Genomic DNA, 17,209 nt, shown 5'->3' on the forward strand with positions numbered 1-17,209 from the left:
CTGTGTAAGTCCCCGGTTGATCACTTATTTTCGTGTCTTAACTCTGTGTTGGATGTCAATGCCAAAAGCTGATGATGTATTAGTTCATTAGAGGAGATGAAGAAATAAAAAATTTCAGACTTGAAAATGACGAACATAGATGAATAATACTTTTTCACTCATTTTAACGATCATCTTTGATTCTCTATATTATAATGATATCTCTGCGTTTCCAACTCCATTCCAAGACTTTCTTACGGCTATTTGTGCCAATGATTTTGGCAAAGAAATCTCTTCTGAAACATATTGTCACCGGCGAATAGTTAACAAAAATGCGATGTCAGATCCAATATTTCAGCTCAGTCGCATTCAGCATTCTTCCACTGGGAGTTAGATCAAATATTAAGAAGAAAACCATGCTTGCAAGAACTACAAATACTAACAAATTCCAATTTCAGTAACTTACTCACTTAAAATGATACTCTTACTTTTCTATTCGAAAGCGATTGGTATTAGTTAAATTTCGAATGACTAGATATCCTGGTGCTTTAAATTACGAGAAATGGGATTAAGGCTCTCTTGGAACCCGATCTATTTAAAACTGCGGCGATGAAATGCATTCGTACATGTTAAATAAATAATACTCAAGCGTGTGATTTGGATAATGGAAAAAAATAATGCATGTCATTACACTGAAATGGGGTGCGAAACTTTCAGATTTCTCATTGATTATTAAGTCTAGGAGGGGGGCTAGGCAGTTTGCTCGATATCTCTCGCTCTGATAGTGACAAATTAAAGAAATATCGGCAACTTGTAGCACGCTCCATCATCACTCATCCACAAGGGAAAGTGAAGTCAAATATCGGGATAATATCTCCTCGGGTGCGGCATCTTGGCCCAGGGGTAGTGTGTTCGGATGCTGACCGGAGGGTTCCGGTCCGGTTCAAATCCCTTCCCATAGATACATCCAAAAATTCTTAAAGATGAGATTTCAGATAAATAGAACTTCGTGAGACACTAAATTTGGCACGGTAAGGAACGGAGAAAAATGTCAAATTTAAATTTTAATAAGGAACGGGTGCATTATGGAGATTATTTTAACTGATTACACACAAAAATTTCCGATACTTTCAGTGAAACGAAAACCTAATTAAACTCTCAACCCAGTCGCATCGGCTTCGCATTCCAATTTCCAAAAAATGAAACTGACTTCAATTGATTACATATAGTAATCGTATGTTCAAGTTTAAAATTATGAATACATAATATCTGAAGCTCACTTCATTAACCCTTTCCTTCAGTCTTAACAACCAAATCCTAAACACGCGGGTTTGATTGAGCGCAAATTCAAAACCACGTATATATTCATTAATAATAAATATCAGGCTCCCAAAACATTAACTGTCATTACACCTCGCATTAAGTCTCGTGCTGTCTAGTGCTGAGCTATGATATCATGGTATTTTTAAAACGATGCAATACACAAAATAAAAATGGACAGGGAGTATCGTAGCTATTCTATTTGCTGGTAGCACTTATAAACAATAAATTTAATCCTACCATTAATAATTGAGGCAAATTAACTCGGCCAATCCCATCGAGGATTTCCTAGCTAGGGAATTCCTCCCGCGACGTCAGTAACCTCCTCTTCAAACTAATTATTGCGATTTCCCGAACGCCTGGTACGTTATGAACACGAGGGTGACTCTGATCTACAATAGCGCAACGCATTGGAGAAGAGAGCCTAGTATTAGGTATTGGCCGATGTATTATAACTGTCGTTGCCTCGGCTACGGCTTCCAAGAACAAATCACATCAACACCAAATTACGCTATTTTGGAAAAAACAGCGCACAATAATAATGTCGGAAACCACTCCGCAGGGTTAGACGCTCTCTCTCGAGTCTCCAGTAATCTCGAATGCTGATAAGTCGACGGCACCTGATAAGCACAAAAAGCATTATGCAAAATAATAATGTTTCCTGGGAGTCACTTCATGAGAGGGGGGTCGAGCCACTAAGAATACGATGCTTGAGTTTTGTTTGCGCGGAGCGATGGATGCGCCCCTCCACTTTTCCACAGTACAATATAATCGCTAGGGATACGGCGAATGGCGAGTGAATACACTGAAGTTATTACATAAGTCACCAGTGGCTACTGAAAATCTTTCCCCTACCAATTACCATACGATGCGAACCTACGAGAGATATTACTCACTCGCTGTCCACTTAACATGACAGGATAAATCATCGCCGGATCTTTCGCGATGCAAGTTCAAAATGCTCGACTTACATCGCTTCTCCCATTTACGCAAAGTAGACAACCCCCACCTGTGAAAAGAGCCAAACATTAGCGATGCCATCGCTTCGTGTAAACAAGGCTTTAGACTAAGCTAGAAAATAATCTCGTTTCCTAACATTAAGACAACTCTGGTGAGCTGGAGTACAATGAGAGTTTCAGAGAGCCAAACGGATCAATAGTTGTAATCAAATTACCCTCATTTGATATTCCGGCGAACATTGTAAACGTTGAAGATCCAAAAGTATAAATGCAATTGAACCCTAGTCTCACAAACTCATGTCCAACTTCGTGTTACTTTCGTGTATTCTTTTCCTATCCCACAATCCAAACCTGCCCAAACATCAATTTGTGGAGCACCTTCATTAGCTGCGAACAACTGGTTTGCCTAAGTTGATATGATAAAAGGCCACAGAAAGCAATTTGTTTGGTAATTTTCTGTTGGATACTCCCCTACAAATTCACCCAAGGATGAAAGAAATGTTCTTTTAAGTCATCAAGCTTAAAAAAAAGATGTCAACTACCCAATTTGAAATCCCCATTTCGCAAAAACAATATTAATAAACAAATATATTTGAAAATACAGGATGATCATCTAATTCACAGCGGTCGAAGTTATGCTGCAGTATATTGCACCAAACTTATTATGCAATATTTTATATGCATATTGACGTAATAATATTTTTACTACTCATAATAATTTTTTCAAAACAATTTTCATAAATTTTCCAGTTTTCATCAATCATTATGCACGAATTGCGTAGCTTCAGGCGCGATGTGGTGTAAGTCGAACATAATGAAAAATTACGATCAGTCATTCATAATCATTATGCATTTTTAAAAATGATAGCAATAAACAAGAAACAGGTGAAATAATATCCTAGCAGTTCATCCCGTACACGAAAAAGCGTGCCTTTCCCGGCGACAGTTTCTATATAATGAATAAGTATAGAACTTAAACCAGACAAACTAGAATAGTGCGACACTACACCGCAAACAAGACAATGACCTTTCATCCTCCTAATGCATTCTTTTAAAATATTACAACCACTTCGATCGCCATGTGGCGATGACCTATTGATTATATCACAGCGCGGGCTGTTAGACGATGTATAATGCATCACCTTGATACTTCCCATGCGAGCAAGACTTCGTACGATTACCAACTGCCCGTAACTCGGCGACAAATGTTTCTTGAATCGTTTTTTAATATATAAGTTAGATTTACGATGTCATTACCTTTGTTACCAAACTTTTCTCCTTAGTTGTGCTGCTTCAGAATTAAAAAAGTTCTTTCTTCCTTCCACAGCCTAAATGCTCTTCCTAGCGTACACGAAAAACGACATTTTTGACGTCGAATACAGTAGAGTATGTTCACGAGAATAATAGGTCGGAAAACACCCTCTTTTTATTTGAGCAACGACCACTCATATTTCGGAGGGAATGGTTTCCCCGATCTCTCTAGAAGAAGGATATCACCTAATCTCAAATGATACATGATATAATCATCCATTTCCTTCAAACTTTGGTCACCTGATTAACTTCTGGCACCTGGATAATTCTCAAAATATATGGCTACACCCTTTAACATTAAAACAAAAATCTTCCTAAAATGTAGGAGCGTATTTAGGGAACAACCGCCCACCCTGAGAGAAGATGTCCGATCTCATCTTGGTGTGAATGAAGTATACACGCCAACCACAAATGAATACGAACTGAATAGCACTATTCGCAATGCAGAGGCAGGGGGACAGCCACAGCTCGATCATTAAACTTGAGCAAAATCTCTTAAATGTTCTCACGCTCTTATTTAAGACCCGTTGATGCTGTCCCGTCGCGCCGCTTCCATTTCGCTGGAGTGTTCAATCTAGCCGTCGTCTCAAGTGAAAGAAAGTTCAATCGTTTATGCAATAAAGCATCGACGACAGACTTACCAGAATGGGGAGCTCTGCGAGACCGTCTTTTGTGGTCTCGTTGACTGACAGAAATCCAACCCATCAATATTTTCAATGGGACGGCATGGGTAAAGGAAATTTTCACGATGACTTTACTCCATCGACTTCCCTCCAAAAAATTGTACTATCCCTACATAAGAAATGTTTGTACTTATTAATGTGCATGTGTGTGGAGTTGCAAGTTGTATCAAGCCTGGAAACCGATCGCCAATTGTGCTTCAGATGGCATCGCGAAAGGCTAGGTGCAAGTAGCTGATGAACCTACATGATCACCAGATTTCTTACCTTAATTTTCGAATTCTCCAATGCGGACACCGCTCCACACACCACCTTCACATAACCCTGCCCAAAAAACTTACTCGATCCCTGTTAATTGAGTCGTGACTTACGTTAATGACATTTCAAACTGGGATAACACTTATTTAATTCCTGAAGAAACCCAAATATAACACTTCCGACTTCTACTTTCTTTTTTGAACGTCCGCACACCTTATTAAGTCCGCTGTTTCCGCTCCTTCCTCAATCATCGCGGCTCATTGTCGACAAGGAGAATGAAAAGCTGCGATCCTACAAGCCTCACACCCTTTAAAGTCAAATTTCTTTTCAATGACTGACTGAGGATAAACATGTTTACGAGCGTTCACGATATACCATTATAATTTCACATATTTCATTGAATCATCAATATGCCGACATAACAGAATACCATTTACAGACACCAAGCAAGAGCTTCGTTGAATTGTATCCGTACTAATGACAGGATGATGCATTACCACGGTATGCAAGACGGAAGTCGGGATCGTCCTAGTTCGAGTAGCGGCTCGCTCCCATAGAAAGAGAACGACCGATGCACTCATCATTTGGATTACACACTCAAAGCACCCGCATAAAATAACCGAAATATTTTAATGATGAATTTAAAGGAATTCTACATAGTTTAGCGACATTGAACATAACCTCACGAAACTTAACTAAGAACCCAGTTGACTTTCTTTTGTATTCACTAATGACATTGGGACTAGCTTATGAGTGAGGCAATCATTTCAATACCCATGATCATAAGGTTAGCTCTTCGAATGCAGACAGGATTGGAACGTTTAAAATCAAGCGCGAAGTTTGAAGTGTCATTTACACCTGATGATCGGATTTTATTCATTCACGGATATCTCTGGGTCGCCCGTTGTAACACTATTTAGGGCAAAAGCTGACCACCAAATGCTCACTCAATCACTGCATCGCTCTAAAAATAATCCCTTCGTTGTGTTACAATGAAAACCAAGTTGTAGCCGCAGAGAGAAATCAACTATTGTTCGTTAAATATAAACTAGGCCCCATGGCTCTTGAAAATGAAGGCATCAGCAATTTTGAGGACGAAGCACAGGGCCATCCATCAGTCTAATTTTTTAACTTCGTTATCTTAACTTATGTCCAAGAAAGTCAAACATGGAAGAAATATTTACCGTCTTCCGTTCTGCTACAATTTTACTGCAATTCGTCGACGACTTTGAATATAAAACTCCAAGAAGTATGCGAAGCACGGTGAAAAAAATATCTACCTATTGCTATAAACAATACTCTCATCGAATTTTTGCCATTGAAGTGTATCCGAAGTTTTATTTCTCAAAATCATTTTTTATCCATATGATATTTTAGGTTTTTTATTCGAATGAGAGGCAGAAGTAGAGTAGCAAACAGAGAGCACCACGATAGAAATTGAAGAGAATCTACCTTAAACGTATGCAATATTAGCAAAAGCCAGTCATAAACCAGTGCCTGCAAACACCAAGAAACTAAAACGAATCACGCCGAATTTGTAGTTTAATTTTTACTCACAATGAACTAGTTTTTTCTAGAATGTAAGCCATTTGCTTTCTCATCACCGACAGCGATTTACAGTAATCAGACCTCTGAAATGAGGCGCATTCGAAGGCATAATGTCACGCTTGTGGTAGAGCACTTAATGGCGGAATGCTCGTCCTCTCTTTCCGCACCTTGCATAAGCCCTTTTATGATACATCCCCCATAGAGAACTTAGTGAAAACGTCAACTAGAAAGCCTCTTATCTGTCTCCAGGTAATCTCTTGAGCAACTGGGTCTACGTCCCCGTAATGGCACGAAGAAAAGGCAGAACAACTAATTTAACCACCCGTACTTTAAATTTCACTAGTGCGCGCAAATGTACAATAGAAACGAGCTTTTGCGAATCATCCGCATCAACCAACTATAATGGGTCGGGGATTTTATTTTAAGTTACTCCTAGAGGTCACCAGGCCCTAAACCGCTTTAGCTCCAGGCTCATGAGAACTATCAATAAGTGAATCACTAAGTGTGTACATTTTCTGTAAAGAGCAAAATCTTTCGTACAGATTATGCCGGGGTGGCGTCGGTGTCTTTCTGTTCGGGGGGCCATCGTCCGGGAAGTGGGAGAGGGTGCATATATTCTGATCAATCATGCTGTTTCAGGGCTGGTTCGCCGTTGGGGGGTTTTTGCGTGAGGTGTGATTACATGGGAATGGGGGAGGGTTGCGAGCACCAAGGTGCAAGGGCTCGCGTCTTCACACAGGGGTAACGTACTCACCGGAAAGAAACCGGGTGGCATCGGGCCCCCAGGAATACCGTCACTAGGTGGCATTTGGCCGAGAGGGCTGGGCGCGGGTCCAGCATTCTGTGGGGAGGAGAAGAGACGAGTCAATCAAACATCAATTCATCAAATTTCATCAAAATGTTCTCGAAAATTTTACACAAGGAAACATGTGGCCCGTAACTTCAAAATTATATTACACAAACAGTAATTTCACAATTCCCCAAGTGCTGTACATACAAGATGCTAACTTCTTTGCTAAAACAGTGTTAATATGCAATTATAAAATTCATCAAGATGAGAATGAAACATCTAAATAAGCACTTCTTAACGAGGGAAGTCAGTGGGACTACAGCCAGCTAATGACACGATAGCCCTCACTAGATTGCATTGTTTCCCAATAAATTGTTACTTCTAACTGCATCGAAATGGTCAGTTTATTAACAGTACATGTTATTTAACTTATGGTTTTTGGCATAATATACTATTCTTTGCAATGCTTCATTTTTTACTCCCCCTGATAAGATCGAAATCCTATCAGCACCACTGTATAGCTTAATTCATATTGACTTAATTCCCAGATAGCTAAATCAAATACATGCAAAATAAAAACCTAAAAGGTTGCAACAAGCTAGGAGCTTCGAGAAGCTGATACAGAATCACCGAGTTACAGCCGTCTACTCTGCCTCTATCGCCCAGTACTATACGGTTATTAATTTTCTCGTAGAAAACCAGAGATGCTGCGGATATAATAACATTTCATTTACGGAATAAAAAGAATTTTTTAGATTACACCAGACCAAATTTGAAAATATATCAATTCCACTGTAAGTATGCTTTCCACACAATATTGGAGTCCAGGAATTTAAAATTGAATATTCTTATAAGTTGCATGGTCCCTTTCGCCATTATTTCGTCATTTGATTGCAATTTGGAAGATACGTTGATGACACGAAGATTGTAGGAACAAATGAGAAAACGCTTAAGGATCACATGGTTTAAGGGTTGAGAAACACATCATGAGACGGAAGACTCCAGAAAATAGAAGACATCGAAATCGTTTCAATTATATACAGCGTAGATTACAGGAGAACGTTGATAGACGGGGGTGACTCAACAGTGTGTTTCATAAATGTTCATATATCAGGGTAGTTAGTATAAGTGTTGCAAAATCCAAAATGGAGATTTAACAAAAGTTATTTAACGAAGCAAATAAATACATCAAATATGATACAAACTGCAACACTTTCAAAGTATAATAATCATTCGCCTTGACCGGGATGGTACGAAGGATACAAATTGCTTAAAATTAATCATTCAACAGTAAAAAGGCAGAGCCTTTAAGACAAAAAAACTAATCAGGAAAAGGTCCACTGTACTGTCCAGAGTTAATTCTCGTAGCTCATATCTAGGAGTGAGAATTAACACAAAAGTTAATGTAAATCCATTGAATAAGGCTACGTTTGATTCTCTGGTCCTTTCAGGATTCGTTCAGGATCGGCATTCCCCCATAAAATGGCTTCTTAACCAGGGGACATAGATACTCTGGGCGGTGTAAAGTAAAGTGTGGGAAATTCCATCACTGTGTAATTAGGAATGAAAGAAAATAATGCCAATCACATGTCAGCACTGCACCACCATTCGCATACCATATTTCAGACTGCAACTTTATCCCTAAACTGGCTATTCTCGTGTTTCAATCTCTCGGGCTTCACTATAGAGCTACATAAATAGCCATGTTTTCTTTGAGGTGGCTAAGTCCGGCAAAACGAGGCAAAGGGTGGTTTTGATGAACCTAAATGGTGGTCAAATTTCAAGCATTTCCCTACACTTCCACGAACACCAATGATATTCCTCATTAGGTTACATTATACTGAACCTTCGTTGAAGAATTACTACCTTGATCAAAAAGTTCCCGGAATAACCACCGTGTGGCGCTCCCATCGTTCCGATTTGAGTTCTGTTTTTTTTGGTAAATTGGTACATCTGTTGTTGATATTCCCTTTAAATCTTAGTGTCATAACTTGACATTTTCAAAAGTTACGTAGCCAAGAGTACATCTATCTCTGTGTGTGTTGGCGATTTTTTACAATTGCAGAAATGGATTTAAATTTGCAACAACGAACTTGTATTAAATTTTGCGTAAAAAACGGATTTAGTGGCGCACGGACGTTGGAAATGTTGGAAAAGTGTTTCGGCAACGATTCTCTAAAAAAAACGGTCGTTTACCAGTGGCACGAGCGGTTCAGAAGTGGTCGTGAGTCAATCGAAGATGATGAACGCAGTGGCAGACCATCGACATCGAAAGTCGGTGAAAAAATTGATAAAGTAAAAGAAATGTTGGCCAATAACCGCAAATTAACCATCAGAGAAATAGCGGAGGACTTGAACATTGCCTATGGATCCGCCCAAGACATTGTGGTTAATGATTTGGGTTTCCGTCGTGTAGCAGCAAAGTTGGTGCCAAAAGACCTCAATTTCATGCAAAAAAGAGACCGTGTTGACGTCGCAAAAGACATGATTTGCGAGGCTGAATCCGATCCCACATTCATCAAAAAGATCATTACTGGAGACGAGACGTGGGTTTATGAGTACGACACGCAATCCAGACATCAGGCAAGTGAATGGCGTTCACCAAATGAGCCGAGACCAAAAAAACCACGTCGTTTTCAGTCAAAAAAGAAGGCAATGCTGACGGTTTTCATGGATTACAACGGTGTAGTGCATCATGAATTTTTGCCAGAAGGCCAGACAGTAAACAAAGAGTATTATTTGCGCGTTATGAGACGTTTGCGTGAAGCAATTCGCCGAAAGAGACCAGAAATGTGGGCAGAAAACTCGTGGATTTTGCACAATGATAACGCACCGTCGCACAGTGCTATCATTATTCGTAATTTTTTGACGAAAAATGCAACAAATACCATCCAACAGCCACCGAATTCACCTGATTTGGCTCCCTGTGACTTCTTTCTGTTCAATCGAGTTAAAAAACCATTACGGGGAACGCGTTTTAGCAGCCGAGAGGAAGTAATGGAAAAATCGCAGGAAGCACTGATGGACATACCGAAAACCGAATATAAAAAATGTTTCGAGGATTGGATCAAGCGCTGGCATAAGTGTGTTGCAGTCGATGGGGATTACTTTGAAGGGGACAATATAGATTTACATGAATAAACTTGTATTTTTAATTTTCTGAATAAATTCCGGGAAATATTTGATCAAGGTAGTATATTCAATTTCCGGGAGCGAAACACTCATCTCCACACGTACATAAATAACTATGATGAATTACCACCATAATTACTCTCTGCAACGTGCATAAACCACAAATATATCCGGGAAGTTACAAGTAAAACGAGTCGATGACGCGGGAATCGCCTTAAATGCCACTGCTGTAATGGGTGTTCAGCTTGACTTATATACTTTGAAATTCTTTGTTATTGCTTCCGAAACTTGGCACGATTTCTTATACACCTGCGCTTGTTTCCGGATACAAATGATTTCCAAAGAAGCTGCCTCTTTCACACCACTTTTTAGGCGTGCTACCAAAAAGTTGCCTAAGAGGGCGTTATTCAGGAACTCGGAGGGTTTCATTGTTTTGCTTTCATCACTTTTTTCCTTCTCGTGTTAACAGACTGAACCATCTTTCTTACTATTACGAAGCTAAAATTAGGTTGTGATCACTTAACAAAACTGGGTCATTTCAAGCGATTTCCTCCCATAAGGCAAATGAAGTACTGTTTTAAATCACTCTTTGCTATTTTTTTTCTAGTTATAATAGGGTCAAAACAAGAAGAAACCATGGACGTGCCTATCTCCACGATTTATATACTGAAGAAATAAATAACTACTGCATAAGCTCCAGCGATTACTCTTAATCATGGACTTTACATCCCCTAACTTCCTATTATTGGCGAAAATGATGCCATTTCCATCTCTACATTGCGCATCAAGTGGCCATATCGCGTGCTACCATGCGCCAAAAAAATTAACAGAGCTGCCGATTCAACGTGGGGAGGCATCATGCCGATGGTTGCAAGAGACGTTCCGGGTACCAAACCGTAAACAGGATTAATTGGCCATTGGGCAGCAGAGAATTGTTATGCGGAAAAGTAAAATGTGTCAATGACGAGGCGGATGGTAGGGCGTGTGACGACAGATGGTTAGGTGTGCGTTGTAGAAACACGCGGATCGAAATTGTTAGGATGCCTTGAACCATTAAGACCTTTAAAGGTTAATCATTCACTGGCACATCCTCGTCGATTCGAAAGGTGGGCGGAAGCCTGTCGCGGTCAGATTCACTCACTTCGGGGAGAAAATGAAAGCAGACGTCTCCCAATTGGGAATAGATTCGAATCGACACCATTGTACCGAAAGACTGATTAAACCTTCTAGTGCGGCGGGTCGATGAATCCACTTTTACGTTTCGGGCGAGAAGTGCGGCGGGCTGATATATCGACTCAAACGTAATTTATTGTTTAAATCGCCATTTTTTGTTTATATTTTGCCGGCACCGGTGGCGGCGGGGTAACGTCCTCGTCTACCAACCCGGAGGTTGCAGGTTCGATTCCCGCCTAGGTGGTTTTCCCTCCACCTAGAGCTTGGGTCTGTGTAATTGTCAAATTGTTATATCAATGTTCAAAGCCCAATGTAAAGGTCGAATAGCAATTTTCAGACTTACAAAATTTCGGAATTACAAAATAAATAATTTTTCATTGCATCTTTTGTTCTGGTTCTCGTATCAAAAATATGACTTATCTGCTTCATATAGTATGTTTTTTAATTTTATATTTTAAATACTTGTGAAGTATAAATATTACTGAAATGTTTACGTTGAACTCTTTACATGTGGGGAAACTCAGTCTAATGGTATGCTCGTTTGTTTCGCTGAGTGGTCTTTTCACCATGATATCCCACTGAAAGCCTAATCCGATTAATGCTGCAAACTTTTGGATGCCTTTTAATGAATCGATTTTGATACCAACTGATAAGACTAGGGCGATAAGACGCTAGTGAAAGCATTACTATGCAAAATGTTGGTTACACCTTCCTTCCATCATAGGCAATCATTTGGGATCTATTTAATGTGATGGCATTGCAAGTATTTCTCTTTCTGACATGGCTTGTTTCTTTTACTGCCTTGAGATTAGAAAGTACATTTTGGATAGTATGCGAAGAACAGTTGGTTCTCTTTTGGCTTCCAAATTCAGGATAGTTTTTTCCCCGCCGAGCGTGCGGTTGAATCAAGCGCGATTTAAAGCAAATACATACGTTTTTCTTTTTGCGTTCATTTTGGTTACTTGAAATGGCAACGAAACTTCGAACTAGACTTCAAAATATTTAGTAGATGGAGAAATGGTTAAGTAGTTGTAATCGCTAAGTGATGACGATTACTCTTGAGGAATGTGGTGAGAGCGACTGATCCCTTTTTATTACATCTTGCATACTATTTTTCTTATAAAAAAATGAATTATCTGATTTATATTGCACGTGTTTTTTATTTTCTATTCTCAATTCTTCTCGTAAAATATTACTCTTACGATACTCTAATTTTTTACGTAAACTGTTTACATTTGGGGAAGCTCAGTCTATTGCTGTTTTCTTTGGCTGAGTGGTCTTTTCACTGTGATATCCCAGTGAAAAGCTAATATGTTTCATTCTGCAAAATGTTGTATGCCTTATGATTAAACTGTTTTGATACAAACTGCTAAGACTTGGACGACACGATTCTAGTGAAAGCATTGTTATGCAAACATGTTGCTTTCTTTTAGCTTCCGTCCTAGGATATCATTTGGGCTCTTTGAAATGTCATGACACTGTGAGCATTTCTCATTCTGCTGGGTTTGTTTATTTTACTGACATGAGATAGAAAGTGCACTGTAGATAGTATGCGAATAGCACAGTTGGTGATCTTTTGGCTTCGAGTTTCAGTGCCGTTTTTCCCTTGCAAGCGTGAGGTTGAATCTAGAAAAGGTTTCAAACAAATACGTATGTTTTAATTTTTCGTGTTCATTTTGGTTACTTGAAATGGCAACTAAAAGGACTTCGAAAGATATATTAGATGAAGAATTATCAAAACACATGTTTGCGCTAAGTGATGACGATTACTCGGAGAAATATGGTGAGAGCGCCTGTCTTGAGTGACGATATGGATTCGGATTCAGATTACTCTGGCTTTTTGGTGCAGAGGAAAACGCCATGAGTTATACAGCAGAGAGACATGATGCAATGAGTTATGTGACTGATATTATTCCTCCTCCACAGTTCAACGAAATCTCTGAAGGAGTGCTAACGCCTTTAGTTACGCAGAAATACCCGCCACAAGCATGCGCCGCTATCACCCGCTGCAGATCCCATAACATTCTTCAATTTGCTTTTCGGCCTTATGCCATGGAATCTGCTTACACACGAAACCAACGGGTATCATGCACAGCTCCTAGCCACCCAAGACGCATTATCCTCAAGCTCAGTGGCGAATTCATCTCGTCATTCACAGCAGCGGGATCTCGATAGGATTCATTGCTATTATACAGAAATTTGAGTAGCTTGTCGTGAAAAACATGACCAGAAATTAAAAAAGTACCATGAGAACAGCATTTGTTAGGTTCGCCATACGAGCGAATTGAACGATCCAATGATAATGAAAAATCCCCAATATTACACAGAGGTTATTTTTTGTAATTTCTTCAATTTCACAATGGCAGTTCTATTACAAAATGCTTAAAGAATAATACAACTATTCTGCCTAAAAGTCAAAATAATATTGCGAAAAAATATTATTCCAATTTATAACTTTGAAATAAGTATACTATATACATTTTTCGAAAGGGGCGTAGTGATGGATCGGTGAACGTAAAAAGTGAAGGATTGCCACAACTGAGTGGAACGTCGCCTCAGTTACTTCCCACTACGGTAACTAAGATGCAAAATACCCCTATCGCGGAGACTGTCACGAACAGCTCTTGGATGCTACCACCTACTCTACTCGGTCGCTCTATTTATTGATCTTCAAACTGCATTCAGTGAAATATTCCATCGCATTACTCCAACGTTAACTACCTCTCCTTACCCAACCCGTGGCATACGAATGTATTTGTTAAAAAACTCAACTTGAAAACATTACGTAAATCCAACGAGAGTTAAAAATGACGAAAATATTTAGCTACCCCAATTGGTGCTTCCTTTTATTCACGAACCGCTTCCACCCCCCCCCCCCCACCGTCTGTCTCTCCTCTGTATTCCCATGGATACACAAAAGAGAGAAGTAACTGTTAATGGGGAGGAGGGGGGAGAGCCGAGCGTGTCTTTATCATAAGATGTCCTGGGGGAGCGGCGCTTTCGTAAAAGCAGAGAATGTAACACTGGTTCGTGGAAACATTGGATTTCGAGTTTGGGTGACTAAAATTGTATTTTGGTATATTCACCGATTTGATTACTATGACGGCAAGGATCTTTGTTCCAACTTTTCATATAATCATCGGGAATGAATTAAGTTTACAAAACCGTGAAATAACATATTTTATGGATATGGTAATCATTCGACGATCGAAATAAGTAGAAAAGATGATGAATTCCACCGTTTCAGTACTTCCGTTCTTATCGCATGACTATTACAAAGAATACCACCATGTGCGTACACGGTTAGCCATTGCAGCACTTGAAACTGAAGTCTACCATGATGACGAACATTACCTTTATTATTAAGCACTTTAAAACTGCAGCAACCGTAACTAAAATCACACGACGGGTCGTCATTTAAAAACTTTTACAATAGCATAATGTGGGTGACGAAGAATGAAAATGCGGAATGGGTACGTACACACGGTCTAAGAGCATATCGAAGCTACGAAACAAACTGCTTCCGTATAATGCGTCTCACTCGCACGTTTTTTAGACCACCATTTATTTTCATTTAGGCCTGTGAGTTAAATCATGGAAAAGTCCCAACCATTTACACATCTGCAGTTAAAATCTGATTATTAATAATGAAGAGAAAGCGGGGAGCGAGAGGGGAGTGGGAGAAGCTATTTTGCTAGATTGAGTGTGAGATGAGAAGCACGACGGAAACGTATTTTCTTGTTTTCCCGTAGACTGAAACCGAAGAGTTCTCCGTTATTCAAGGTGTGGAGGAAAGCTATACGACATACGACGAAAGATGTAAAAAGACTCGACTACATCTTATAGGAAACTCGAAATAATTGCTTTACGCTTCGACTCGGTAAAAGGGTGTTCTGATATTTTTTCTTCTTTCGAAGGCCCGCTTACTGCTATTCATTTGAACAACGAGAAGAAAATCCAATTTCACCGTGAAACATCCTTTAAAATAATTTCAAATGAAGTAGCAGAAGTAGTTTGAGGGAGGGCGACCGACAGCTAAGGTATTTGCGCCATTAGGGATGGATGGGAATGGAGGAAGGGTGGAGAGAAACCCGGCGTCGGCATTAGCCCACTCTTAACGAGGTGCCAAGGGGTCCGCAGTTAAACGTCCCACCCAATGGAGGGAGAACTCTTAAGTGCTCTCCACAATGCACCTTAAGTGCGGATCGGGATACCGCTGAAAAAGATCTACCGTCTCGAGTAATTCGAACCTGGGCCCTTTCTGTGGGAAACCAGTACGTTAGCCACCGCACCATCCGCAAAGTTTTGAGTTCTTGTCCCCCATGAGTTACTCTCTCACAGCTTCAGCTTCTAAGACAACGGGAACTCGCCCGATACCAGCAAACAGTAATTTTGCGCTTTTGATTTTAACTAGAGCCCAAACGCCGAGCTCAAGTGGCCCAAACGCCGCTCATGGCACTGCTCTAAGTGACAGCCTTAACTATACATTGTTCAAGCAAACAATACGCAACATTTTATGCAGCTAAGGCAAGCCGTGGACAAATCGTCTGCTGCATCAAAAGAACTTTTCAGAGGGTTTTGCTATAGTTTCGAGGGGGAGTATTGACGACATTACTCGCCCTTGAAAACGAATTGAACGTAATGGATCTCAGTTCTCCACGGCTGGATATATGACGCTCGTTACTCCCTTACGAAAACAAAATTACCCGATACACAAAATACTCAATTAGGGTCATTAAAACTCCTTCACTGATTGCACTCAAGATCCGTCTCAAGTTCTCGACGTGCCCTGACCGAGTGTTTCCGACGAGTCCACTCGTTCTTATGGCTGAGCGAAACTATAGAGGTTGCAAGGGCTGACTTGGCTCGTCAAGTGCATCCCACCCACTTCTGGTGTCCTTTCGCACAGCAACGAGACAAAAGTACTGATTCAAATGAGGCCGGGGCTTTGAAAATAATTCCATTGAGAAGAAGTAAAATGATTCCTAACCAAATAAATCAATTTATTTTGCGTCTTTGATATGAACTGTAAACACTACACCACGGAAACGACCTTTTTTTTCATTTATTCCTATTTCTCACGTTCCATAATATAATCTCAAGCACAACTAACACAAAATTACTATAGAGATCGTGCAAGATTTACTGCTTCTCATAGCCTAAGCAGCTGCCCTAACAAGGCGTAATACCGGTGAAAAACCGATAACTTTTGTGTACTCCCTTGGTAACCTCTTGAATCTTGCATCGCCAGCACCAATGTTGAAATTGGACGATAAACTGGCATCTCTTGAACGCTGAAGTAATAATTTACTCACCTGATCAATACTATATTCTTTCCCGACGAAAGATGCAATGTCGCCCAAGACTGCATCATTGATATACCCGCAGGGCACAGGGAATACCCTAGCAGCAATTCTGTGAGAGATCGCTGATGGGCTTTTAGCTGGCTGGCAATAACGATTTCTTTGCTTTATAAGGGCAAAGTTTTCCAATCCTTCGCGTAACATATTACCGAATCTTTCTCCTCAAAGACTCCCAATGACATACCTCCCTACTCAAGTATCATGGACCACAATCCCGCTCTCAATTGACTCGAGAGGGGTCACCTCAATATTTATAATTAATTTGGATTGAAATATTCCTACCGCGTATTAAATAGTCGCGTCAGTATGAAAATACCTTCAAGATTTCAACAAATGCTTCTCCAAATACAATATGAGAATGTCGAACGGAGTTCCTATCAGCAACAATCTTATAATTCCTTTGTTGATGAGTCTACAGCAAGACCATATGAATTCATCCTTGAAACCCAATGCACAAGAGGCAGTGTTAGTTCCTTTCGCTATTACTTCGAGGGCATTCATTATATGACTCTCTTGGTAAAATCGCATGAGATTAATGAATCGAACGAGTGACCAAAAACGGGGATGTATTTCGTGGGTGATGTAAATGTGAGAAAACAAGTAAGCAACACAGGAGGGAAATAGGGTGGAGAGTGTGGGCGGCGGGGTTTCTGCAAATGGGCCGTCGAAAACCGGCGGGTGGCGGAGTCGCGGGCA

At 40.1% G+C, this 17,209-nt stretch overlaps 1 protein-coding gene across 5 annotated transcripts in view; it reads right to left on the reverse strand.

Moving 5' to 3' along the window:
• Ssdp (Sequence-specific single-stranded DNA-binding protein) overlaps positions 1 to 17,209 on the reverse strand; it is a 155,624-nt gene that overhangs the window by 75,211 nt on the left and 63,204 nt on the right. For all 5 annotated transcript variants that reach the window (XM_071582872.1, XM_071582873.1, XM_071582871.1 and 2 more), the window contains exon 6: positions 6,810 to 6,896. In XM_071582872.1, coding sequence (XP_071438973.1) covers positions 6,810 to 6,896 — 87 coding nt within the window. The remainder of the gene's footprint in view (positions 1 to 6,809; positions 6,897 to 17,209) is intronic.

Source organism: Hetaerina americana, unplaced genomic scaffold, assembly GCF_022747635.1.
Source record: "Hetaerina americana unplaced genomic scaffold, ioHetAmer1.1.p SCAF_12, whole genome shotgun sequence".
NCBI classification, from domain to species: Eukaryota; Metazoa; Arthropoda; class Insecta; order Odonata; family Calopterygidae; genus Hetaerina; species Hetaerina americana.